The sequence below is a fragment of the Poromitra crassiceps genome, assembly GCF_964638095.1.
Source record: "Poromitra crassiceps genome assembly, chromosome: 8".
NCBI lineage: Eukaryota > Metazoa > Chordata > Actinopteri > Beryciformes > Melamphaidae > Poromitra > Poromitra crassiceps.
The window spans coordinates 42,129,576-42,157,574 of record NC_139629.1 but is presented as its reverse complement, the minus strand read 5'-3'; the positions used below and the strand labels follow the sequence as shown (position 1 = coordinate 42,157,574).

The 27,999-nt window shown below is 44.3% G+C and overlaps 1 protein-coding gene across 3 annotated transcripts; it reads right to left on the bottom strand.

Annotated features, from left to right (window-relative positions):
- Positions 1–109: 109 nt before the first annotated feature.
- Positions 110–27,999, bottom strand: ube4b (ubiquitination factor E4B, UFD2 homolog). 3 transcript variants are annotated; one of them, XM_083641753.1, is made up of 29 exons: positions 27,698–27,999; positions 26,116–26,335; positions 24,502–24,637; positions 23,635–23,722; positions 23,117–23,261; positions 22,224–22,449; positions 21,498–22,004; positions 19,282–19,386; positions 16,628–16,769; positions 14,939–15,039; positions 14,631–14,745; positions 14,151–14,234; positions 12,637–12,693; positions 11,259–11,375; positions 10,876–10,974; positions 10,662–10,775; positions 9,557–9,755; positions 8,349–8,487; positions 8,142–8,241; positions 7,594–7,721; positions 7,265–7,363; positions 6,773–7,008; positions 6,135–6,261; positions 5,616–5,760; positions 4,765–4,899; positions 4,374–4,565; positions 3,440–3,614; positions 1,623–1,769; positions 110–1,257 (listed from the first exon to the last, which is right to left on the bottom strand). In XM_083641753.1, the coding sequence occupies exons 1-29, from the start codon at positions 27,719–27,721 to the stop codon at positions 1,193–1,195; spliced, it is 4,167 nt and encodes a 1,388-aa protein (XP_083497879.1). In that variant the 5' UTR covers positions 27,722–27,999; the 3' UTR covers positions 110–1,192. The 3 variants fall into 3 exon arrangements, with proteins under 3 accessions (XP_083497879.1, XP_083497877.1, XP_083497878.1); XM_083641751.1 differs by lacking the exons at positions 19,282–19,386; positions 21,498–22,004; XM_083641752.1 differs by lacking the exons at positions 19,282–19,386; positions 21,498–22,004 and having other exon boundaries at positions 8,349–8,481.

Here is a 27,999-nt window from a genome sequence, read left to right as displayed (position 1 = left end):
AAGAAAAGCAAAAATACCTAGGAATCAACAAAACAAAAAGAAAACAATCACACAATTAACTGTCAATTACACCCCCCACAAAAAAGACTAGTTGTGAACATATGTGCATCATCATTTATTTCAGTTCAAAATCCTAGCTTCCAAAACAGGTATGTGGTTAAAGGAAATAAGTTCCTGTACAGTTAAGGTCAGCAAGTTGGGTACAGTGCACTTTGAGAGAGACCATCTTGGGGTGAGATGTCGGTGGATCTGAAGAACAGACTTTTAATGGTGTGCTCCTACAACTGTCTCTGGTGTTCATGCTACATTCTCTCGTGTTCGTTCAGCTTCGCCATAAACAGGATTATTACTCCATGAGGCGCTTAGGAGGTCCTGGACTTGAGGCCATGCACACACACAAGAATTCACTCTTTATCAAAGTCAACAGGGGGGGAGAAATTTGACTAGAAAGCCCCAACTTAATCGATTCTGGTAAACCAATGCTTGACTTCCCCACTGTACTCTAAAGAAAGCAGACATTTAGGGTTTTAGGCTGAGCTACATCCTTTAGGTACAATCCCATTTACCAGCTTCGTAAGCCACAAGCACAAATTGTGCGTATGTTTGTTAGCTCTATGATTAGGAGCATTATGTTAAGTGGACTCCATCAAACTCGTCATTGTCACAGTCTTGATAGCGAAACTAAAGGGCGAGTAATCTTATCAGACCCTGCCCTGCCCCGTCCCTCCCGAATGCATTTCCCTCCCCTTCACATAACTAAAAGTCTTTAATGAAGCCAACATACACATTACAAAACGAATGGGAACAGTAAAGAAACATGATCGATGAAGTGAATGAATGCACCTCGCTGGTAGACCTGTGGGGCGGTGGAAACTTATCCTCGCAGCATTATAATGCATTGACTAACTCTCGTTAAATATATGTATATATTTGAATATATACACAAAGTCATGAGCAAAAAAACTTTTAAAAGTCTTAACTTTATTATGTTTTGTTTTTAGAGCCAAGGACCTTCAAATGATGGTCTGAGACAAAAAGGATAAATGTGGGTAAAAATCAAAAAGTTTCCTTTTTTCATCCACAATACTTTTTTTTTTTTTGTATGTCATTGGTAGTGGTAATTCTGATTCAGTCAAGCTGGTAGGATCCCTTAGTGATGGTTAGCAGGGCGAACGTCGGGGACAAGGAGTGGCTAGATAAGTCGTCCTCCCTGTTTCTCTCTCATCCACGCCTGGATCCTCTCCTTCAGTTCAGGGACTGTAGAAATGAGAACAGAACGTGAGGAGAAGCCTAGAAACTGACCTTCACAATCAAATAACAGGCCTGAATAACAGGCCACATAACAGTTCATGAATTGAACTGAGAATGCATGGTTAATGCAAATTCAATTAGGGAATTAGGGATGCACAATATGGATTTTTTTCAGCCGATACGATAACCGATAATTACCTGCTTCTCATGGCCGATACGATAACTGGTAATTTCACATTTCATCATTTGAAGACTAGGTTACAAGCACAAAACAGCTTCTTGCATTTGCACTCTTCTTTGCACGTCTATGGTGAACAACAGCTCTCCTTGCTTTCCATGCAATAGTGAAAGGGGCCTTGTGGTGTGGATACCTGACTCCAGCATGCTCTCTGTGAGCGGCTGTCTGTTGAAGGGGTCAGTAGGGGAGTTGAGCAGGTGGCGCAGGATGATGGAGCGGTCCATGATGTTCCCCGAGGGCAGTATCACAGGGTCAGTCATCAGTGTGTCCATCAGAGGGTCTGTTAGAACACAGTCACACACAGGTTTCATACAGGATTAAGGCCCAAACACACACGCAATAACCATTATGTGCATAAGTTAAAACTCCTAATTTGATGCTTCATTGGTGACATTGGCAACATCAAAACCTGTATTTTTCCACAGTGAAGGGTCACATTACTATTTGATATTGACTTAAGACATAAATATACTGTATATCTCATGGACTCCTTGTCTGGAGAAGAGTTAGTACACCAGCTAGCTACACTATATTGAGTTTGTATGTTGTCCATATATCTGAACAATGGTATGCCACTAGCTAAATTACCCACTTAGTTTGCAGTGTTCATATGGCTTTTGTAAGTAATAATAAAAAGAAAAAAGGGGGGAAACAGCTGCTTTGGTCATCTGTTGCTCCATAAATGAACTAATGAAACCACATTTGAGTTTCTGCATTTGGACTAAAATTTTAGAGGCATGGATTGCCTGTAAGGTGTCCTGTTCTGTCTACACGTGCTTGTGTCAGCCAGAGAAATGTCCAAAGCTAATTTATGAAAATATATCCACTATGTTTTATGTGACAGCATAATTGGTGCACCTATCAAAACCTCAGGAAAGGAAATAGCCAATTAAACCAAAGAAGGGAATCAGAAGAAATGTGCCCTATATTGAAATGTCACAAGGTTGTTACAGGACGACTCGTGTGTTACACATTTAAAAATAAAACCTGCTGTGGGAGAATCTAAGTGCATAGACAGCTGACACCCGTGTGTGTTGTACGGCACACTCCCATTAAGCGTGGTGGCTAGGCTAGCATATCTGGCAATCAAAGGTGGTATGTGGGCCACGTTCCCATCCTAGATTAGATTAAGTCTGTGGTTACAGGATAGCCCTGCTCTAAGCTGCCTATATGACCTCCATGAGCCACAAAATCCCCTGCAAAATGTCTGGAATTCTACACTGATAAGATATAGTTGCTCAAGATCCTTTTTGTCTGCACCGACTGATCTGGGATCAGAGATGATTTCTTAAGTGCCTGTTTCTACAAAGGGCAAAACAGATTGAGTGTAGGTGAGGTAATCACAGGATTCCATGCCCCCCCCCCCCCCCCATCACCATCACCCACACTTAAAATGCATTTTAATGACCGAATTTGTAGGTTTTGATAGATGTTCAGTATGATTAATGCTGCTAGTGTTGGTGCAATATGATGCCAGCTAGGCCATCTTGTGTTACGGCCAAATAACTTACATTGATAAGAACGGAAGGCGAATAGGTTGTTCCACTGCAACATCAGTGTACAGAAAATCTGCCATGTTAGCCTGAAGGAGACTACCTCTGATTGGCTGTCATGGTTCTGTGCCGTTGTCCCATTGGCGCAAGGAGGCGTTTTCCCCCCCCAGGCCAAAATGGCAGCAGCGCCATTGTCAAAAAAGCAACAGAGCTTTGGCTCTTACACTCTTTGTTGTAGCTGAAGAATATTCTTTACAAGAAAAAAATATAGTGGAGAAAGATAGTGGGCCTAGAACCACATAAAATATATTGTCACGTGTATCACGACAGATCTGGAGATCATTCAAATTCATTTTTCAAATGTGCTTATGGTTTGTGTAATAATGTTGAATATTACTATTGGTATTGAATAAGACCTTTAATCGCCTGCGCTCAGAATCACCGAGGACACACACACCTTTGAACTCGTCAGGGGCGTCACTGTAGTCCATTTCAGACTGAGAGTTCTTGGCGACAATCTCCTCCACCTTATCTGATAGCAGCTTGAATTTTTCAATGGCGATGGTGGACTTGATACCAGCCTTCCTCATTTTGGAGATCACCTCCTCGAAGAGCTCTCGGCTGTACGACCGCTGCAGAGAGAGAAAAGGACAATATTTTAACAAACTGCAAGGGAGGGGGGCGTCTTTGAGAGGACAAGAGTATCTATTCTTATTAATTATGCAACATTCTCATAAACATATTTGAGAAATTCTGCACAACTAGTTCTGAACAGTCTGCACACCGTTTTCCTAGGCTGTCCTTTGCTTCCGTTTCATTATAGAATGAATTCAACTTCACGGTATCATTTCACAGCTTCGTTCAATTATTTTAAAACCAATATGATGACATTAATGTAAACAGGGGAAAAGCACACACTGAAAAATGTATTTGCTGGTGCTGGTAGTGGCTCAAATGGTTAACTAAGCATTTTACCATTTTCTGGGTTATTAAGCAAAAACATCAGGAGAACATTATGGTTGTTGTTGTAGTAGCACTTTTAAAACCTTTTCAGTTCAGATGGTAAAGCAAGCACACTAGCAAGAATGTACAGATTCTAGCACTTACTTTTTTCAAACACATTTAAGGATCATGTAATATGTTCTCTAAATACAATAGCGTTCATTCTCATGTGTTAAAGTGAATAAAACCATGGCTTGAAGATCTACCACCATCGCCAGTGGCCATTACTTGTGACCAGATCACAACTGTGATGTTATTCACCATAATACACTCAGTCTTCTGTTCTTCTACATCAGTAAGCAAATACATTTTATAGCAAGTCGAGATTCCTGATCTATAAGAGGAAATGTTAGCGAATATTGGTCAAGTTTATTCCCATCTGTGCCAACCTGGTCATCTGCAATAGCTTTAGCAAAGCGGGCACAGTCGAGCTGCAGGTAGATATCAGTCAGCTGGTCTAGGAGCTTCTTGGGCTCAAAGCCGTATTTCTCTGGGTTCTCCACCTTCAGGTCCCGGCATTTAGGACCACAGAGCTGCTGGAGGTTGAAGTTCAGCATGGCTGCTAGGCGAGGGCCCAGCTCCTGGAGAAAGAGGAAGACATTGAAGAATAGCTCATCCTGTTGACCATGTCCACCTCACACAGAAATGATTGCCATCACAGTAACTGGCCTATATTGTGCACACAGTGGGGAAGGCATTTCCGCCCAAAGAAGAGCATAGAGTAGATGATGTATAAGTGTGTAATTCCTCTGGATGTCCTGTGGGGGCAGCAGTACTCACAGGCCTGAGGAAAGGCTTCTGGACCTGCTTAGTGAGGATGTGGAACATGTCGACCGTCTCCGTGGCCAGAGCCAGGTAGGAGCGAGACACCCGCTCATCCTGAGTGAGCTGGGACTGCCGGCTCTGCTGCTGCTCCTGGAAGTGGGTGAGGGGGGGAAGCACTCAACAAACCAACGCCACACCACCATTTCCACGACAGTAAGTCAAAAAAGCTCAGCCAAAACGTCACTGTAGTGACTTAAAGCCCCAATCAGTAACTTTTTCACCTTAATATAACAGCTTTTTAGTCGTTGAAGATGGTAGAGTGACTTGTAACAGGGAGAATGTCACCTCTATTGGTCACACACCGCCCTCCAAAGGCCTCTCCTGGGACTAAGCATTTTTGTGCCGGCGTCCCAGAGGCTGCCTGTGCGGCATACCGCGCATGCGCTGTACAGCGGAAGCGCTGTGTTCAGGAAAACAAGGAAGTAACTCTGTGCTTGATTTGCTACAAAAATGACGTTTCACATAACTATGGATTATTATTTCATCACGTGGTGAGTACCCGATGTCACAACATGTACATAGAGCTTTCTGGCGCTGTGTTTTGTCAACTTTTTGAACGGCAATATCGATACAGATACTATTGCATCTAGAGGGCGCAGTTCCTCCAATAGCAAAACTTGGAAAAGCTGCTGAATGGGCCCCAGCTGGCACGATAACCAGCTTGATTAGTTTGGTGTGATTTCTTCCTTTTGTTTTGAGGCAAGATATTTATGTGAGCTTTTAACTCCTTTTGAAGTTTTTCGTGTTACATTTTACAACGACCTGGTGAATGGATATAAGACGCCATTGTTCCCATGAGCACTGACCCTCGGCAGCTGGTCCCACTGCTCCTTGTTCTTCATCTCTTCCTGGACCTCGTGGATGCGCTTCAGGGACTCCAGGCTCTCGTCTAATAGGAAGGTGGTGTCATTGATCAGCATGTTGATGTAGCGCACAAACTGCTTCCCAGAGCTATGAGGAGGGGAAAGCATGGTACAAGATCAATGAATCTAACTGGATTTGATCAGTCACACTCCCCCTCAATCTGAAAGCCCCTGAAATCTTGGAGTTATCTTTGATCAGGCTAATAGGGCTACCGTATGCACCTTGACAAGCATATCAAGTCCTTGTCCCGTACACCTTTTTTCTGCCCTTTAGTAATATACAAGCATGCAAATTCTCATTACAATCTTAAATCACAGCTAAGCTCCAAGTAACTGTTACCTTTAACTCGTATCACTATAATTTCCATTATTGATATTACAATTAACTCATGCAAAACAGTCACTGTCAGAAACTTTTGCTTTCCAAAAAGTAGCTATTCAGGGTTACTGCGGCAAACTCACTTGAACTCCTCCAGGAAGGTGCCATGGTGGCCAATGTTCTGCCAGAGACTCTTGAAGATAGTGCTGATGTGGTACCGGATAGTGAACTTATCGTAGAACTCACTGGTGGCTCCGGTGTGCTCCACATCTGCCGAGAAAAGACTTGTCAGTTTTTGCCGAGGGGGCGTGACAAAGCTGCGATATTTGATTGACAACCAACGCACTGTGCACACTGCTTATTGGCTGGGGGGTCCACGTGGGGTTTAGTAAAGGGCCATTGAGGAAGGTAGGTGGGGGTTGTTTGGGCACGTTTTGGGGACACGTTGTCACAGCAGGATAATGCGGCCAATAGGAAGAAGAGGGAAATTTGAATCTAGAAGTGGGATTTCAACCTGGGGAGAGCAGCCCCTATGTATCAAATATGAAGAATTAAAATACTTTACACTAAAATGTCAGGATTTTGACCGCAATCCATCATCAACAACACTCCGACGCCACATATGCATTTTGTGTTTCAGTTGAAAAAAGTGTATTTAGTGCTCAGTTACTCTTTAAATTGTGGAATTGCCACCCCAATATATCTGTCCAATCACCTACAATTGAACCCATTTCCTATGACTGATCAGAACCTTCGTGGCTCTTCCTCTCTATGGCCTCACCAGTGTAGAACTTCATAAGGGCAGGGACCAGCTGTTTGACAGACAGCGGGTGGTTCTCCATCATCTCAGAGAACCGCTGGGTGCGTGGCTGCACAGCCGGGTTGGTGACGAACAGCACCTCCACCAGCTTGGCGATAAGGTAGGGGTTCCTGATGTAGTTCTGGCTGCAGATGAACACCACCAAGAAGGTGACGATGTCCTGGACACACGGCTCGTATAAAACCTGGGGAGAATACCTGGAGGAAAAGATGAGAAAAGTGAGAACAGCTTATAGATAGATAGATAGATAGATAGATCTTGAATATTTGTTTTTTCCTGTAATTCTTTGTGTCCGATCAAGTTTCATTCTTATCTTGTATCATGTTCCTTTTTTTAACCAGGTGTTAAAGCTTGAACATTTATGATCAACATAAACAGGAGAGACGAGCTGGTTCTATGAGATGTAAGTGGATCTAAGTGTTAAATCAATAAGATGGAGAACTACAGACTCACTGCACAACGAAAAGCAGAAACTCAGCCACGTCTTCGATGTAGAACTCAGGCAGAGCAGCAAAGCTTTTGGGAATCTCTGGGTTCAGTGGCAGGGCAATTCTGTAGAATAGATGGGGGGGGACATGGTACCTCAGTTTTGTTTTTGATCCACTCTGAAGTGAAACACGACATGGCAGACAGCGCAAATAATCAAGAGGGACACTTGTCCCAAAACATAAAATTGACACAAAAATATATATATATCTTTGCGCGATGCTACTTGTATCTCTTTCACATCACATCACACCAACAGTGACATGGTCTGTCAGTGGTACTGTAGTGCGACTCACTGGGGGTAGGCAGGGTCCACCATGCGCAGAATGAGCTGAATGACCGTGCTGTAGAACTGCAGACATCTGCGGAGCAGGTTTTCGTCCAGAAGGCCCGCGTCAGCACAAGCTTTGGCCCGCACCAGTTTCTGACAGGACAAAGTCACACATAATTACTGCAACATCGCTGTGAACATTGAAACAAATGGATAGGAGTGGTGTGTGGGTCCTTTGGTGAATCAGTGTCGACAGCGATCGCACTTGATTGTTGTCGCTATATATTGACGTATGCGCTTACACCCTGACGAAGGCTCCTGGAGCTCAAACGTGTTGGTTTGCTGCTCTGATTTTAATTTTTGTTTAGCCATGGATTATTATTAATAAAGGCCTTTTAAAATTGTCACCTTGAACAGTGTGCCTGGGACATCTTGTTTAAGTTCACCATTTTTTATACTAATCGCTGTACACATGCTCTGTCTGACCATTCTGCGCGTTTCAGTCTTGGGGATAGGCTTGATCAGAATAGGAAGGAGAGACAGTGGCCGCATTGATAAAGACGTTGAACCAACCTTGAGCTGGGTTTTGCATCGCTTGAGCATCTCTCTGTGTCGACTGGCCAGGGGGGAGTCTTTCCATTGGCTTTCACTGTTCTTCAGTTCCTCTACAGTCCTAATATGGAAGACACATTACTGTTAATACACACATATGGACTATGCTACTATGAGAGAGTGTGTGTGTGTGTGTGTGTGAGCGTACATCTGTGTGTCTATATATACCTGTTGAGCTCCCGGATGGCCCGCAACCTGCGGATATAGCGCCTGCAGCCTGGCAGGATGGACAGGTGGTGGGCGTGCAGTGTCAGGAAGAAACACTCTGTGGGAAACTTGGGTTCTGAGAACTTGGTGGGATCTTCATCTGCCAACATGGACAGATCGAATTAAATATGCACAATATAGAAACATATAATGCCACTCAGAGAAGACAGTGTCATTTAGTCAAGTATCACCTAAGTTCCTAAACTGGAATAATGTCTGAGCAACATGTTGGTTATGACTAAGCAAGACATGGGAGGTTTGGTCAAGTGTGTCAAAGGATTTCAGTGTGGCATAAATAAAATGGTACTCCAAATAAAGCAGAGACAGAAGGAATATTGACACAATAACACAAGGAAGATGACTTGATGAGATCAATTAGATCACTTCTTAATCATGCACAGACAGCGTTGGGAGGGTTACTTTAAAAATGTATTCCACTACAGAATACTGAAGACATGCCCTAAAATGTAATTTGTAACGCATTCCATTACAATACTCAAGTTAAGTAACCTATTCCGAATACGTTGGATTACTTTTGGAATACTTCGAAATAGTCTTGCTGAGCCCATTTGTCTGGGTCACTCTGAATGTAGTTAACACTTGCTTAGTTAAAGCCCCAATCAGTAAGATTTTTGACATTTTTTACAGTAATATAAGAGCTTTTTAATCACAGGACATGGTAGATTGACTTGTAATAGGGAGACCCTCGTCTTTATTTATCCCACACCGCCCTCCATTGGCCAGCACTGGGACTAAGCAAGTTGTCTGCCACGTCCCGTAGCAAGAAAAAAGAAAAAAAAACAGGACGCACGCATGCGCTGTACAGCGGAAGCGCTGTCTGAATGAATACAAGGAAGTAACTCGATTCGGATTTGCTACGAAAATGATGTTTCACGGGACTATGCATTATTATTTCATCACGTGGTGAGTACCACAACATGTACATAGAGCTTTCTGGCGCTGTGTTTTGTTGACTTTGAACGGCGATATCGTTATCGATACTATTGCACGCAGAGGGCGCAGTGGAAAACTTACTGAATGGGGCTTTAAGAACAAACAACTCACACAAAACCTTAAGCACAAAACTTGTTTGAAAAAAACAAACATTATCTGACCCCATCAGGGTCATCCTGGTGATAAATCCTGTATTTTCATGCTTGTCAACTCACGCAGCTCTGCCAGCCAGCTCTTGAGCTCCTCCATGGTGGCCTTCAGGCGGGTCTCCTCTGGGCTGACCACGAGGCGACAGCTCGTGTGGAAAATGTAGTAGGGGTCCACTGTCTCCAGCTTGATCTTCATGCTCAGCTGTTGTAGCACCGATAGGAAGTTCAGCATGAAGCCGTCTGTCGACACCAGCTTGTCATCGGTCTGGGAGAATGAATATAGAACAGTCAGCTGCAATGTAACAAGCATTGTAACTTTGTAATCAAAGACAATGCATCGACTACGTCTCGCTGGCCAGCCTCCTCTCCCTTCCGTCCGAGGAGTCTGGCGCCGCAGGTCTCCATAGTGGGATTGCGATGGGCGGCGCTTAGCGGCAGTGCCCTTGGAAAATAGTTTCAAACAATCCAACTTGCCGTTTTCAGCGTGTAGCAACGAGCTAGCATGTAGGTTTCTGCCGTTAGCTTGCTAGTTAGTTAGCGTTGTTGTTTTCACTGAGGCGACAGGGCACTATTTACAGCGACACACAGGGAGGAGGGAGCGGAAGCCGCTCTGATTGACATGGTCAGAGCCAATGACAGAGTTTGTAATAAGCCGGGAGCGGACATCCGGCTATCACCGAAACAGTCGCTCCAATGGGAGAGCAGAGTAGAGCAGGGGAGGGTTTATCCCAGTTATGGAGACCTGCAGCGCCAGACTCCTCGGACGGGAGAGGAGGCTGGCCAGCGAGACTACATAGTCCCTGACACATATCCTGTGGTTTGCTAAACCTATATCTTAGAGCAGAGCTGTATTTATCCAAATCCCATGAATTCAAGAGAATCAAATCATCAGCAGGACACCGAAATGTAATACAATGCATATATCGTAGTAAATGCTCTAATTTGGAGTTGAACTCCAAGTTACTTTTTTGGTTATTTATGTTTTGTCATTATATAAATTATCCTAATACAAATGTTAGTATTATCAAGAATGAATCCTAATACAAATATTAGTATTATCAAGAATTAATGAGGAAATTATTCAATCGACATTTTTTGGTTTGGAAACCTAAAACATAATTCTACTTCAAGTATTCTGTTATAAGTGGTGCCAATAACTTTGGCTACTCACCTGCATCTGGGCTTTCTTCACATTGCAGTTGACTAGAGCTCCAATGTAATTAAGAGCTAACTCGCGAGTTTCTCCATTCAGTAAGATGTTATGGAGGACTTTGAACAGTTCACCCTGATGAAGACAACAAAGCATCCTTTAGCCACATGTTATTACTGCATATTTTAGTGAAGAGGAAAGCTATCAAAGCCATGAGGAAGAAGCGGAGACACACCCTCGCTGACTCCAGATAGTGCTGCAGGGACTGGCTGACCACTCGAGTGTTCTCCATGGTGATGGCTGGGCCGGAGAAGTACTTGTCTCCTACTTTGGTCTTGAGGAAATGGGAGAAAAGGTAACGCATAAATCCCAACAAACCGCAAAAAGAGAAAACTCGTAGAAAAATAGCAAGTAAAAAGAGAGGAAGAAATATTTTTTCTTATTTCTCTCTGATTTGTTCTCCACTCTCACAGTTTGAATGGGCAGCAAAGCCACTTTTCGTGACCTTGAAGTACAAGAATACAATGCAGTGAACGAGTCACTGCGGTTGATACAGTGGGTATCTGATGCTATTCAGCTGTTGTTAATGACTTGATTGAGCTGTGCGACTCGACTCACATCATCCTCGGCGAAGACGGAGAGGCTGAAGAAGGCTCCCAGGTAGGAGAGTCTCTGGACCTCTCTGCCACAGCCTGGGCTCAGGGTTTTCACACACCAGAGAGGCAGTGACGTTACCTGCACGCACACACACACACACACATTACACACACACACACATATTACACAGAAGGAAACACGGGTTTATGTGTGCAGTCAATTAATAATAATTGAAATCATATTTCACGGCCTAGTGATGAGAATAAGCATCCTGTCAAAGGTTCAATCCGTTAAAACACGATTTCAGACGGCAGCCCGTCTTTATTGTCACACGAACACACTACAACACATGCATGCGGCCACTACACACACTCATGCTGACGGTGGCCGGTGAAATATGTCCTCTGCATCCAGGCTTGTCCTTTCCTCCAGGGGGCAGGCCAGGAGCAGTGGTCGCTTTTTCTTTCCAGCACCCGGGGACCATCATTGGACGATCATTGGACCAACTTCAGATGTTGTCGTCACTGGTCACGATCTTCTGCATGTTTTTAGTGCAGTGGGGGGTTATGTACGGAGGAACCCCCTGGGGGGTACGGGGAGAACATGCAAACTCCACATAGAAAGGCCCTTTCGACGAGATAGCCCACCTGGGCAGTAGGCACTGAAGATATGGGGGGGGGTCACAACTCCAGCGCCCACAGCGTCCCAGGCGAGAATCGAACTCAGGACCTTCTAGCTGTGAGGCGACAGCGCTACCGACTGCGCCACCGTACCCCCCCGTTAACAGCCATATCAAACTATACTTCAGCAAGCAAGTCGCTGTGAATGAACGTGTCAGATAAATAAATGCCTAAAATGTAACTGAAATTCAGAGCTGCCTACATAGAAATATACAAGAGGTTTTTAAACCCAGTCATTACCCGACATCTAGCAAGTGAACAAGTCCCTTTAATGTATCTTCTAAGTAACTAAGAACTCTGATTTGAAAGAATGCTATTATCTGTCTAAATTTAGCCCCGGTCCTTCTTCGTGCACAAGGGAACTTTGTGTTGCCCTTCTCCGAGGCTAGACGTGAACCAGGAAGAAATGTCACCAATAAAATAAGCAGGCCACATTCCTCTGTGCTGCTGTCAAGTGGCTCTGCTGGTATCTAGCCCATGAAGTCAGCTAAAGGTATGGCTCCAGCAGGACTGTTTACTTATGCAAGGAACAAAGATAATGACCAGGCATGTAGTAAGTAAAACACATCTCAAGGGAATACCACATGGACAGTGAGCTGTTTGGTGATGGTTTTATTGGGTTAGCTATAGCAATAGGCAACAGGCTTAAACAATGTGAGATGTGAGTGCATACTGATGAATACACAAGTATCGTAATGTTGGCTGGACACAACACTCACCAAATTGCACATTGGGTGAGTCTTTCCAATCTTGATTTCACAGAGCTCAGCTAATGCCTGTAGAGAGAGAACACAAGACTAGCACCATGCTTCCTCCGACACGCCGGCAGGACGTAGCACATGGGAGGATCACGCTATTCCCACCAGTTCCCGTCCGAACCCCGTCCGATCAGAGGAGGTGCTACTGCAGCGACCAGGACACACCCGTAATCCGGCTTCCCACCCGCAAACACAGCCAATCGTGCCTGTATGGACGCGCGACCAAGCCGGAGGTAACACGGGGCGCGAAACCTGCGATCCTCGTGTGTTGGTAGGCAGGGAATCTACCGCTACACTACCCAGACGCCTAATAATAAGCTAGATATTTGATCAGATGAGTTGACAATTCAAGATCTAAAAATGTATATATCGTAGTAAAAAAAGATAAATATTAACCAACACAACAATTCTCTGAGAAGAAGCCCACTCCACATTTTACAATGTGGCAATCCAATTTTGGTAATTATTCAATAAAATGAAACACCTATTGTTTACTTAAATACACCAAATTTAAAGAGGTCCAAAACCAGATTTAACAGTTTTCCATTAATGTATTCTGGAATGAGCGGTGACAATCCTAGTGGAAGCTTTTCCTCAAGGTTTCTAAATGAGCTTGTCAAACTAGCAAGAGATTCGTCATCATATTTTGCCTAGAGGAGAAGCACCACTGTGGGGACATCCATTATATATGTAGACATGCTTGCACACATACTGTACATACATGTCTGGGGCTGTCCATCTGCTAAGTACATAGGCTGTCTGTCTGTCTGACTGGCTGGCTGCCAGACAGCATGTAGAAGACCACATTGATACCCTGTTCAAAACACCTCTGATAAAAACGAGCTCCAACCTGTAAAAAAATTAATTGAATGGTTGCCGAGGTCGGAATTACAGGTCAGAAATTCGGCTATCATTTCATTTGAGGTCATCAAATGCGTCTGTTGACCTAATTTGAGGTATAATGATGCGATATGTGTTCATATCGTTTATATGTCACTCCGATTATAGTAATATGTTGACCAATTTACAATAGCAATATGTTGACCAATTTACCAATGCAATTAGTTAGCTGTGTGTTTTTTTTTCAAGTTAAAAACAGCATGAACGCAACTATGTCGGAGATCGCAAATTGCGAGTTGCAAACGTCCAAATTCAGAGTTGTCTTTGATTTGAGTTGATTCACACACATCGTCATCATTTAGTACATTACAGCATTCATTTCATGGCATTTCAGTACTGTGGCAGCAGGGTGTTTTGTGAAAGGGTCGCCCCAAGGAAGCTATTTAAAGCTTTTAGGAGGGGGCCCAATTACTCACAAACATACAGTAATAACATACAGACAAGACATACAATCCAAGCATTTCAAATACCTTGAAGGCAGTATAAGCCCTACATGTAAGCCCTATGTAACCATGACCACATTTTAAGTATCATCTCCTGCCTGGTAGGTAGGGCCTGGACATAGATCTCCTTACCATGAGGGGGAATTTAAAGTTGTCACTGTCGAAGGAACATTCTTTCACTGCCATAGCCAATCCGTGCAGGATGGGAATGAAGATCTGAAATGTGAAGATAAACAGAGAGACAGTGAAGATGCCATGATGCATATCAGTGGATTTATGAATATCATCTTCACCACACAGCAAACTCTTCAGCGTGGGTTTTTGCATATTTTTCAAATTGCTGCATTTTTTTTCTTCCTGTGGGGGATTTTTTTTTGTTTTAGACTAAAACAAATTGAGCTGCATGCCAGAGAAAAACTTCCTGAACCTGAGCAAATATAATGAGCATAAGCACTCGCTCCCACAATTATATTCAATTGTATAGATAAGACTGTTCCCTCACGTATGCCTATTATTATCATCCCTGGATATACTGTATATTTTCCAGATCTACATTTTGAAATGAGAATATGATGATATGATATTGTGTATTATTGTGTATTATTGGCCCACCTGTCTGAAGACATCTTCCTCCTGATGTGTAATGCGCACCAGCTCCTGGATGAAGCCGTACGGCAGGTTCCGGCACAGCATGTAAGGTACCAGCAGAGACGGCTGAAGAGCGCTCCTTTATGGAAGCAACAGAAAGAGATGCCACACACACACACACACACAAGGTGAAAGAGTAGTTGCTATGGAGACTCATTCATAGAGAGCATAAAAGGAACAGAGTGTACCCACTGTATAATGAGAAAGAGAAATAAGAAAGGGCCATAATGACACAGTGACATGTCAACGTGACTGACAGGCTGCCTGCCTACCTAGGCTGGGTGAGGGTGCCTTGCAGGACCAGGGCAGCGTGGGAAATACATTGAGAGCGAATGTTGCTGAGGAGGTGGCTGACGCTCGGGTGGCTGCACATCTGAGAGAGTGAAAGAAAACAGGAAGGCAGAGCAGAGCAGGGGAGACGAGACGAGATGGTTGGAGGAGGTGTGATAAACATGAACGCTGTCAATTTCATTCTGCTGAATCACTGTGTGTCCCGGTGGGAGGGAGCAGAAACCTCCTCTCACTGCCAGACCTACTGCTGGGCTGTGGGGTGGCTAGTCCAGACCTACTGCTGGGCTGTGGGGTGGCTAGTCCAGACCTACTGCTGGGCTGTGGTGTGGCTGGTCCAGACCTACTGCTGGGCTGTGGGGTGGCTAGTCCAGACCTACTGCTGGGCTGTGGGGTGGCTAGTCCAGACCTACTGCTGGGCTGTGGGGTGGCTAGTCCAGACCTACTGCTGGGCTGTGGGGTGGCTAGTCCAGACCTACTGCTGGGCTGTGGGGTGGCTAGTCCTGACCTACTGCTGGGCTGTGGGGTGGCTAGTCCAGACCTACTGCTGGGCTGTGGGGTGGCTAGTCCAGACCTACTGCTGGGCTGTGGGGTGGCTAGTCCAGACCTACTGCTGGGATGTGGGGTGGCTAGTCCAGACCTACTGCTGGGCTGTGGGGTGGCTAGTCCAGACCTACTGCTGGGATGTGGGGTGGCTAGTCCAGACCTACTGCTGGGCTGTGGGGTGGCTAGTCCAGACCTACTGCTGGGCTGTGGGGTGGCTAGTCCAGACCTACTGCTGGGATGTGGGGTGGCTAGTCCAGACCTACTGCTGGGCTGTGGGGTGGCTAGTCCCTTTGGAGACCATGAGAGAAGGACAAGCTGTACTCTTTTTTTTTTTTTGGTACCTCAGGACAGTTTATAAAGGGGGAGTGCTGTGAGTAAGCCACAAAGGATTTCAGTATCAGTTGTTACTATTGGAACACATGTGTATCTAACCATTTTAATCCTCTAGTCCAGGGGTTCCCAAACTTTTCTGTCCAAGTACCACTACGCACAAAACCAACTTTCCCAGGGACCACTTCGACTGCGTATACCAATACCCCCCCCCCCCCCCCCCCAAAAAAAATAAAAGTTGATGATCTAACCATGCAATAGCAGCAGAAAGGCTAAATGACAATATAAGGCTACTAGCTGGTTCAAAACGGGCACACACACACACACACACACCTGCCAGCATTAGGCTGTGAAAAAGAGGACCCCTTTGTAAAGGTTTTTTTTTTTCCCCTCGCCAAAATGTAGCCTAACTTTGGAGTGTTATTTAGCTACCTTCCTGACAAACTAGCATGACAGGGTTGGTACAAATTGATTCATTAGGTCTTCTAGTTTCATAGGATACCAGAAACGTCACTCTGGCTTTAAAACTGCAGTCTCTGAAAACAAAATGGCCCAATGGAAAATCGGCCCAATCTGTGTAAAAAAAAAGAAAAAGAAAAAGAAAAAAAGCAATTCTCTGGCGGACAACCGGGCGGACCACAGTTTGTGAACCAATGCTCTAGTCTGATCTCTGAACAGTGTATTTTCTTTATTAAAAACCTAATGATTGCATCTAAATCATCTGAATAAAAGGCAGCTCCCTGCTTGACAAACGCATGCATGTGTCTAGTAGGCCACACTGGCAGTCAGCCGGCTACCTTGGGAGCCTTCCTCTCCTCCATGCCAACACTGTCAAAACGCTCAATGAGGTAGTTCAGCATCTCAGTCTCTTTGCACGCTTCAATGGTGAAGCGATCGCCGGCCGAATCGCAGGACATCGCGTCTCCAGACGCCCCCAGACTAAAGACAGGGAGGGAGAGAGGAGAAGAAGAAGGGACAGACAGAGGCTCATTAAAACAATGGCAAACAGGAAGGTACATCCACAGCATTGAGAGTCACTCAGAGCTTTGGTCAAACGGCTTGCTCCTTTTATGCACCTTGCGCATGGAATGAGCTGCAAAATAGCATTACCATAGAAGCACCCCCTTCTTTGAATACCTTTAAAGTAGAGCTGCAACGATTAGTAATCGATTAGTCGATCAACATTAAATTAATCGACAACTATTTTGATAATCGAATTAATCGCTTTGAGTACAATTTTAAGAGAAAAGGTTTCTGATTTCAGCTTCTTAAATGTAAATATTTTCTGGTTTCTTTACTCCTGTATGACAGTAAACTGATTATCTTTCAGTTGTGGACAAAACAAGACATTTGAGGGCATTATATTGGGCTTTGGGAAACACTGATCATCATTTGCTACCATTTTCTGACATTTTATAGACCAAACAACTAATCGATTAATTGAGAAAAGAATCGACAGATTAATCGATGATGGGAATAATCGTTAGTTGCAGCCCTACTTTAAAGGTCTTTTACAAACTGCCCTGGCAGATTTCTATTCCTTTTTTACATAACCTTGAATTGAATGGACTGCGTTAAGGATATGGATGGTATGGCCTGTATGCTTATCTTCCTTCATTTCTATGTGTGTACTACCATAACTGTTTACGCCGACGTCTTGACCAGGACTCCCTGGAAGAAGACATCCTGTATCTCAATGGGATGTTCCTGGCAGTGGCTAAATAAAGGATAAATCATTAAATAAAAATAAAAGATATATTATTAACAAACAACTCTCTTCCTGTGTGGTCCTAAAAGAAACATGGGATGGGAAGCATTAGTGACAACACTGCAGCTCAGGCAGCATCTCAGTTCTGCCGGGCTGCTACAGATTCAAAAGAAAAGACATTTTTCAAACAAGGCCTCTACATGAGATTTCAGGCAATAACCTCAATGAGCCGTTTGTAGCAATCCTTTGAAGCAGGTGATGGGATTCTCTAGGCCACTTTTAACTGGCAAACATAGTGACGTGAGTTTTATTTGCCGTTAGTGGTCCTCTTTAAAAGCCAGACCAGCTAGTATGTGAGCTGCTTCACAGCACAACAAACCTCAGGATATAAAGCCATTAGTCTTGTTATCTCTCCACCGTACACAGGCATTGCATGGATATCGCCTCTGTCAACATTTTCTTGAAATTTGACTACCTTCTTAAATGGACATCCCACACTACAGAGCAGCATGACATTCAGTTTTCTCCTCAAGAAGAGAACGGAACAGAACAAAGTAAATGATGGAAATCAGGCACAGACTGTATAGAAATATTCAATCTAATTACTGTTCATATTAAGAGTTTTCTCTGAATAAAGAATCCTAAGTTGAACTAAACACCATTGTGCCTTCACAACTCAACACCAAATGCTCTCATTTGAGCTCATCTCGCCTATATACTCGATGGTAGTGCAAACCCCACATAGCGGAGGGAACAGGAAATTCAAACCTCACTGTAGTTTCCAAAAATAATCTGGATGCGGTCGGTTCCACCCTAATGATACCACCATCATGCAGACAATTGAAGAACACACTGCTCAGCTCCATCAAGCCCAGCGTAACAGTCTCATGCTGTACTAAATGATATTTAATGGAAAGTTTCCCTTTAAGTTGACGCATTGTATTTCAGGGTGGAGGATCACTCATCTGATTGTCCATGATAGTTTGGGATGGCAGGGTGATAGTGGTTGGAGACTGGAGAGACCATCCAAGTGGAACCTGGGTTCAAACTGTGTACGCCAGGGTCGGGTACTGAAACCCGCTACCACTATGGTAACGGTACCTTTAGAACCGATACTTTGGTTTCATAAAAATATGAAACGATACCCATCCGTGTACGCAGGCATCTACAAAGCTGAAATGTCCTTCGGTAGGACAGAGACACACTACCAGCTCCAAGGGTGCTGTTCTATAGCTGAGCCTGACCTCCCTGGAGGTGGGCAACCATCACACCATCATCACATCAGTACAGGTGAAAAACGTCACCGATACCTCTGTCCATTTAATAGTCTCCTAAACTCACATATACTCCAAATAATTATGGTGGAATTATGGAAATATTGGCCATTTGAGTGACTCCTACAGACCTAATTCACCATGAAAGCGGATGGATTCTTGGGTGCTACCACATCATCCTGCAGTTGGGAGTTCAGAACATTTCCCATTTTGCTCTAACTGCACAAAACGGCTTCCTACCAGATGACGAGATCACAAGTCTGATTGGAGGGCAAAACAGTTCAGGGAAACTGAAAGATGGCTACACCTCCCTGAAAAGATGGCTACACCTCCCTCCACCCTGGCGTGTTTGTGCACTGTTAGTGGCAAGCCACCTGGGCACACTGAAGCATGCGGGCAGGGGGTGGCGGGCCCATTACTAAGCGAGCGAGCGCACACACACACACACACACACCGTGCAGCGGTGTACCTGGACCCAAACTGAACCCGTGCAAAATCCTCCTCCTCCTCAGAATCTTGGTCACTGCTGTCCTGAGACATGTCAGAGAGGGCAAAGAACAGGAAGGAGAGCGGGCTGGCGTGGAGAGGAAGAGGCCAAGGAGGAGCGAGGGAAGGATCGGAGGAAAGAAAGGATGACGTTGCAAACATGGGGGAGACAGAAGGAAGGTAAAGAAACCATGAAGACTGATGCAGAATGAAGGACACAGGTCACAAGGAAACGAGGGAACGGGAAAAGGGAGCAAGAAGGAAAGAATGCAGGAGGGGTGCATGCTTACTGTCAGATCCATCTTGTGCTGTTTTTTTAGATTCATCAATGCCTGACATTTCTCTGCAGATGTAACACTAGCTGTGTTTCCATTACCCTCAGAAATGCGCAAAATCTAAATATCGCAATAAAAATGGGGTAATGGAAACACGTACATTTCGAAAAACCTCCCAAATATCGCAAAAAGTTTTTGCGCTCACATGAGGTGGTTTTTCAGACGTGTCGATATAGCAGTTTATCGCAAAAGTGTAATGGAAACACATTTTCCGCATTTGCACGTCATGTGACCCATCTTCTCCTTTGGAAAAGGAGCCGAAAATGAAAGGAAAATTAGGGAGAAAGGGTTCGATAAGCCGTGGCAAAACCTCCGCAGCAAGTGGAAAACTTTGAAGCAACGCTACCTAGCAGAAAGACGAGTGTTGTGCAAAAGCGGAGCCGGGGAAAATAGATAATGTTTAATGGCAGAAATCGGTCCATGGTGACAGGCTGCCTGTGTGTGCGCATTTGACACAGCGGCGAGATGAAGGGATGAAAAGCACACACCGGTGCGGTGCTGCTGACTGAAGTGAATACAGTGAGTAGTAACAGTAGTACAGTAGTAAAAAGTCGCAATTGTATTTTGTCGAAGTTGTAGAAATATCGCAATTATTTTGCGAAAAACTGTAATGGAAACACAGCTAGTGTCTCTCAACGAATAACAGTCCTGTGAGTTTCACAAACAGTCCTACCAGAATATGTGCTTAAGTCTTTAACACGCTGACCTAAAGCCATTTCACATGAGCTCCATCCATTGGTGGAGCCTTTTATACTGGAGAAACATAAAAGCTATATACCCATTGGTTATGTATCTCATCAGGCTCATTTGCAAACGGGTTATATTTCCTAAAAATGAAACATGTGCAGACATTAGCAACTACAATTCTGCTGATCTCGGAATTGAGTCTTAGGGGCCGAGCACACCATACGCCATTCCTACACTGAAGCAACACAGTGCAGAGACAGGTTCATTTCAGCGTCCTTGTTAACAGGCGAGACCAATCACACCAGCCGCAGCGCACGCCACGCTGAAGCGACGCTGCACATGTGCTGCAGCGATAGTTTCAGCTTCTGGTCTATTTTTTCAAGCGTGCTGCACGCGAGCAGCCAGGCATGAAGTCAATGCAAGTTGTGAGTGGGGGCAGGGAGGCGCCGGGCAAAACAGAGCGTGGCGTGGAGCAAAACGGTGCGATTCTGGTGTGAATGGCAAGGCTCCTGCTGGAAGCTTCCGTGAAATGCTGCTTCAGCGCTGCTTCTGAGATGCTTGTGGTGTGTGAACCAAGCGTTAGGGTGCTTTCTCACTGGGGACCCGGGAGTGGAATCAAGCACACTTTTCCCCAAATTGTGTGGAACAGTGTACCGTGACAGGGTCCACTTGAAAAGGTGGTCTAGGGAAAGCTTTGGTGTCCCCGGGGACAGAACACTTGCGAATGTGAACACCAACCAACTGTACCAAACCACATAGACAACACACGGGCGAGGATACCCCCCAGGCGTAGTTGATGACGCAAGTGTACTCTGTGTACAAGTGTTCCATTCCCGAGCACGGGAGACATTTCGTAATGTGAAAGCTGACCAGCGGCGGGGGGACAAGCACGAAACGGAACCCAGTGGAGAAAGCACCCTTCTTTTTTTGTTTCACTGATTACAAGGCACTTTAGACAAGAGCATCACCTAAATGCATAAAAAAAGGAAGTAAATGAGTAAATCTAACTTTATATCAGAAGCAATGTACACAATAAAAAAGGATGTTTAGTTAATGTTTAGTTGCAAGCCTTTTAATTCAAACCCATATTCAAATCACGGGTCAGAAAAGGTTAAACTTTTAGTATGACTGCTTGCAGGCACACCACACATTGTCATAAAGATGGCTGACGGGGTACCTAGACGGTGGGATCCTGGCAGCAAAGGCAGCTCGTCTGGTGTTTGATCTGGGCGAGGCGGGCACCATGGGAGGGGATGTGGGCACCATGGGTGGGGGTGTAGAGGTGGGGTTGGGCCGAGGCCGGGGTGAGCTGAAGGGGAGGGATTGAGCGCTGGGCGGCGGCACAGGGACTGGGGTATTGGGCGGCACGGAGGGTCCTGCGGGGCTAGGAGAAGGCATAGGGAGACTAGCTCCTCTGTAGCTTGGGCTAGGTGGGGTGGAAACCCCCCAGGGAGAGGTGACAGAGTAGGGCCGGTAGCGCTGGGAGATGGGCAGGGGGGCAGATGGTGGGTTGAGGGAGAGCCTTGGAATGGCAGGAGTGGGTGGGCTCACTGGGCTGGGAGGCACAATGAATTGTGGGGTAGAGGGAGTAGATGGTGTAGAAGGTGTAGTAGGGATGGAGAGAGATGGGGAGGTCATCCTGGCTGCATTCAAAGTCATCGAGTGTGGACTACACCCATACAGACTGTGGACAACATTGTGAGATAGTGATTGGTAAAAAATCACCTAGCAACGAGGAAGTGTTACACAAAACTTCAAACTAAAATAAAAAATTCCATGAAAAACATGGTGGCTCCCAACCTCACATACCATAAATAAAGAACATTTTCACAGATGTCAAAATACAGTCTTGATTGTCTGATATCAACAGAGTTGTTAATTAACGTAGGGTCTAGGTACTTGCCTGGACAGAGAGCTGGCTCCAAAGGAGCCTGCACTGGGGACCATGGGGCTGCTGCCCTGGCTGGAGGGCTGCACCAGCGTCAGACGGTGATCAGGGGATTTGGCAGCTGCGATTGGCTGAGAAGTGGCGGTCAAGCTGGCAAAGGGGTTGTGGACACGCGACTGGGTGGACATCATTAAGACCTCCATCAAGATTTGACCAATCAGGTCTTTGAAGTCAGAGAAAACTACAGGAGAGATGGAATCAATAATAGTCAACAATTCAGGCTCAGAATGGGTCTTTGGAAGGACTAGGCGCGACAGTAATTTAAATTTTATTTAATTTACAAGAAGCTAACAATTAGAGAATGTAGAAGAATGGCTAGTCTAGAAACTTTTGTTTGGACTGCTGCTTTATCCTAGTAACATTACAGTTGCCAGTCTGAGGATCTGGACAATTAACATTGTTGACAATGACATCACGACTTTGGTACAACTTTGGTACTGCCGTTCGTGCTACAACCTAAGCGTAGATTTACATTTCAGCCAGCGGTCCATGTTTGCATGCCTTCAAGTTCACATCATTAACATTTATCCTAGCGAGAGAACCTATGTTGCGCTAGCGACAACAATAACAACACTTCCCGTCTGACTTTTTCAAAATAAAAGGCAGTTGAAAAAGGTTTATTTTGCAGAGTGAGCTAGGTGTGTTTTCATCATTCTGTAGCTCATGATTTTCCTTGGCACGGGCTAAAACCTCTTTGGCGGGCGCCAACAATTTCCCTATGCAGGAAAAACCCTGAACATACATCCAAACGGGTGGATCTGTCAATTGTAGACAAGACTTTGCCATTTCAGAGTGCAAGATCATTCAACTGATGCTGACAGGGATCAGGAGGCTATTCAATGACCTACCGTCTTTAGGGTTCTGGTGGAACTCTGTGGCCAGTGAGGGGAGATAGATTACATCTCTGTCTTGCTCCTTCCAGGATACACGGAGGACCTTACAGATGAGCTGCAGAGCCTGCTCTTCAGAGACATCTGAGTTGGCAGAGGTTTCCTGAAATGCAGAGGCAGAAAGACAACAGTGACGACTTGATTACAATCAAGACATTTAAATTAGAGAGCAAATGGAATACAATATCTACAAGTGTATAGCAATGCCAAGTGTAGTTGGTGATGTTATGATTATTCTAATTTGCAATGTTTGACAAGAGATAAGGTTCAGTGTATCAAACCAAGAAGATCGACTATGGTAAGTCCCCAACTACTTTACAGGAAACACACAACAAAAAACAGGAGTTCCCTTACATCTATGCATTTCAAGGCTCACTTGATCTCAGGAACTGTTTGATGAAAGTTAATTAGGCCATGTGTAGACGAGACGATAACGATAACATTTCTGTTAGAAAATGTTTGTTGCTGCCATTTACCTTTTCAGCCAAGTTCCTCTTCTCCCTGCGATCGCTGTCCTCCACCTCCATGTTCTCGATCCCTGAGTCCACATCCACCTGGGACATGCTGGGATATCAACAGAGAGGCATAGTGCTCAGTCAGTCTCTTCATCCACAACCACACAACCCGTGCTAAATGGCCCATACCAAGTGTCTCAATTGAAGGACAGAAGGAATGACCTTTACACATTGACCACTGACCAGGCCTCCTCCTTTGGCCATAGTCCTGATACAATTAGTAAACTTCATAATCAGATTTTATGAGAGCAAACCAAGGCATGTGGCCATATTATGAAACACATAACACACACTTTGATGAAATGTTGCTACAAACATTGAGCAAAAGCCCAGAGCATATAAAGTTCAGCGGCAGATCAGACTGACAAGAGTTATTTTGTGACCAAGTGTTGCAGTTAACTTTTTTGGTGTGCCCACTTTTCCCTCAATCTGCCACCCTCATTCTACTTCTACTTCAGTTAGTTCCTCCATTTCCCAGAATGACTTTTGACAGACCCCAGAGATTGTGCCTGTCCTGAACAAGGTATATCACCAAGAGCTGTTTTTAGCAAGTGTTGATTTAGGCTGGATTCTTCCTTTACAGGGCATCATGACATAAAATGACAACTCTTTTTTCAATCTAGGCTCTGGCCAAGTCGGTATTTAGCTATTTATATACACAGCAGGGCAGCTGTAACCACAATGTATTGATTCAGGTAGTACCAGCATTCAATAAAATAAGTGTCAGTGATTGCAAACATAAAAAACATGATCCTTTCGTAATAACAGGGCTGAACAAGATCTTACGGAGCTGAACAATAAGCCATTCTCTGCTAGGGGAATCATCACCTCTTTTCACAGGAGGCGGTGTCAATGTCCATGCTCTGTGATCGAGACAAACTCTGGGACTGAGTCTCGAGGCTGTTAGAGGGGGAGCTGGAGAGCGAGCTCACCCCCTCGCTGCTCTGACTGCCATATGCCACCCCTGCAAAAAGCAAGACAACAAATGAGCACCTTCAGACGTTCAGAGCACAAACAATTAAGCGTGACACGGATATGCCATATTTGTGTCTTTCTTATCAACTAGAATAGGTATTAAAGCAAATAGACTCAAAATATATAATTTACCATCTGCTCCTAACAGATGCAACAACTTGCACAGCGCTTAAAATCCTGCCACAAACAATGAAAATGCATCTTGAAGTTGAGAAAATTGTATCTCTGTAAATGATAGGCTAGTGAGTACCAGGGCACCAAAAACAATGTCATAGCAAGTGATCAAAATATACAGTCGTAAATTCAAGTCACAGAAGACAAACAATTTCACATCCAAGAGACTCCTAAGAGAGTACCTTTTTAAAATGAACATGTCACCTCACCAACAAACACCACCCTTTGGGCGCACTCAATAAATGAAACATAACTTCAAAGGCCATTTGAAGTTTTATATTTTGCATCAGAACTATTACTAGTATCACCAATATGGAAGAAACCGTTGTCCAGCTACATTGGGTTAACAAAGACAAAACACAGACAGAAGAATGGTGTTCTTAAGATCTGTGTGCTGTGCCATGGCATTGTAAAGTGTGCCATGCCATGGTATTGTAAAGCCTGATTGCTGTACATGGGTAAATACAACGCTGATTAGCTCCCAGATTAGGGGTGTCAAAATTAATAATTTAATCGATGCATTGCAATGCGGACGTGTGAATCGAATCGAAGACAGATTATCTTATTGTGGTTAAAATGGCAGGAATGAGCAATTCTCTTCTTGGTTGCCCAACAATTGGCATCATTACTGACCAGTTAGTCCAATAAATAAAACCATTTATAAACCAGCTAATAAAGTGATGCAAAATATCCACAACAAATCTTTAACAGTAAGTAAACCCTCAAGAAGTGGAAAATGACATTAGTATCAAAAGCAGCACTGTAAAACAGTCAGTCATAAAATGTAGCCTTACTCCTAACCTAACCACAGTGCTAACCTACTGGTTGGTGCTAACCTACTGGTTAGCACTGTGAGCTGCTGCTGTTTTTGTTGACCACATTACTCGGTGTGCATGACTGCCATTGGCTGTTCAAATAACAAGGTCCCTTTGATGTGCTCTCAACCTCACATCACCCAGGTTGTTTACCTGCCAAGGCTCAGAGGCAACACATCACAAGGCCATCAGATTAGGATAATTGGGTCACACTGAAGACCAATAATAAAGGGAAAATAGAATAGTGCTATGACAACAAATGGAAATTTTAGCGGTTTTGTCCATGTCATGTACCTGGTACCCTGATCTGTTTTTATATCAAACCCAGTCAAATTGGACAGCATGCAGAAGTCAACTAAAATGCTACTTGCTTGCCTACATTCACACTTCACAGTATGAAACATGGTCAAGGAGGCTACTAGGAACTGAAAAAATGTATTCTGATACTTGTGGCTCTCTCTCTTTTTTGTATTCATACCAGAGGCGCCCATAGGGGATGTGGCAGGGGTCCCACTGTGGACATTGAGCCCCAATGATTGAGAGGCAGCTGGTGGCAGGGGCTGGGGTGTAGCGCCTGAAGGTCCAGGGAGGGGTCCAGGTGGAGTTTCTCTCTGTGGGGATGTCAGGGGGGTGCTGAGGGGGGTGCTAGGCTGTGATGTCTGTCCTCCTGCCAGTCGGGCAAGTCGCCTTCTGCGAATCTTGAATGAAGACACACACATTATTAAACACATTCAATCAAATTGTGTTGAAGCTGTGTTACTAATGGCACTGACTTCAGCACCTACTGGTACATATCCTACCCTATATGATTTAAGATTGATTGTCACAGTATTGTGCAAATGCATATCAACCGTTACATGATAAGAAACATTCTAGAGTGCTATGTGTTACTCTGGCACAGTCAGCCCAGCCTTGACAACATACAAAATGTAGCGTTAGGTTCAGGTAACTTTCCTTATCCCTCATACCATTGTTACTCAGAAAGGATAGCTACAATTTAAGGCAGTGGTTCATCAGTTTGTGTATCTAATTTATGTGTATAATCTATTTGTTGTTGTTTGTTGTTATTGTTGGATAGATGGGATCTAACCTACAGTACAGACAAAGGGGGACATGACACCACTAGCTAGTCCCGACTCCCAAGTCAGCTGGATAGCTAGTTAACGTTGAGTAAGGTATTCAACTTGTAAGGTCGATTAAATGCGGGTCTAGATGGTGACACTACAAGTACAAGTTGTAATACGTTGTAGTTCAACGAGTAGTGTCCAGTGGCCACATAGCCGACCCACAGTTGATTGCACAATGGTGGCCCAGTGTGTTTTTTATGCTGAGTCGTCTCGCAGGCTAATTTCTAGCTAACATGTAGCAAAACAACGTTAACAACTGTTAGCTTAGCACAGGCAGGCTAGCCTATCCCCAGCAAGCACAGCATTTGCTACAAGTGTAACTTGTAATAACTGGCAAATTAGAAGTATTTCATAGCTAATGTTACACTTGCAATGACGCTATTTTTCCCACTAAAACAATGTTAACGTCATCTGTGTGCCAGCATATACACAGCTTCTATCTTAGACAGTGCTCAATCTAGCTACATTAAATTAACGTTACAAAAAAATACGACCTACAAACATTTCTTGCTCGGAGTAACGTTGACTGTTAACGTTACTATGTTGGGTTAGCTAGCTCACTCTCCTCAAATACATTTCATATAGTTAGGGTTAGCGTAAAGTAACGTTAGCTAACGTTAACATGAACCGAGGCATAACGATACTGACGTTTAGCTAAATGTGGCATTTGTCATGGAGGCATTTATTCATTGAGCTATTTAATTATTTTCAGAGTAAGCTAGCCACTTAACGCTAGCTTGAACAGAAAAACAGTCAGGCTAACAGTCAGGTCTGCTAACGTTAGCCTCAGCGAGAAAGAGAAAGGAAGGAATGAATAGAACAAAAGTCTAAATTGCAGTGGGGAAAGAATACATAGACTACATGGTAGTTATTTTTTCTGGTGGGAGGGGGGGGTGAAAGAAACGCTGCAGATGTTATCCATTTTCACCTTACCTCATCAGCGCTCAACTCCTCCATCGTAGCCAAGTTAGCTAGCTATTTCAATTTCTACAACTGCCTTGATGTGTGCCAGCCAGAGCCAGCTAGCTAGCCTGCTGTTACAACCAAATGTGCATAGTCTAACGTGAACTCGTTCAACAAAGATGTCAGTCGTGATTGTCTTCAAGATAAAAATGAGCACGTCAAAGCAAGGAGGACAGTGAGAGACAGTTCATTCAAAAAGTCTCTCGTTTGATAGTTTTCTACCAAGAATGAAACAAATAGAAAAGTAGCTAGCTATTATACGTCAAAATACA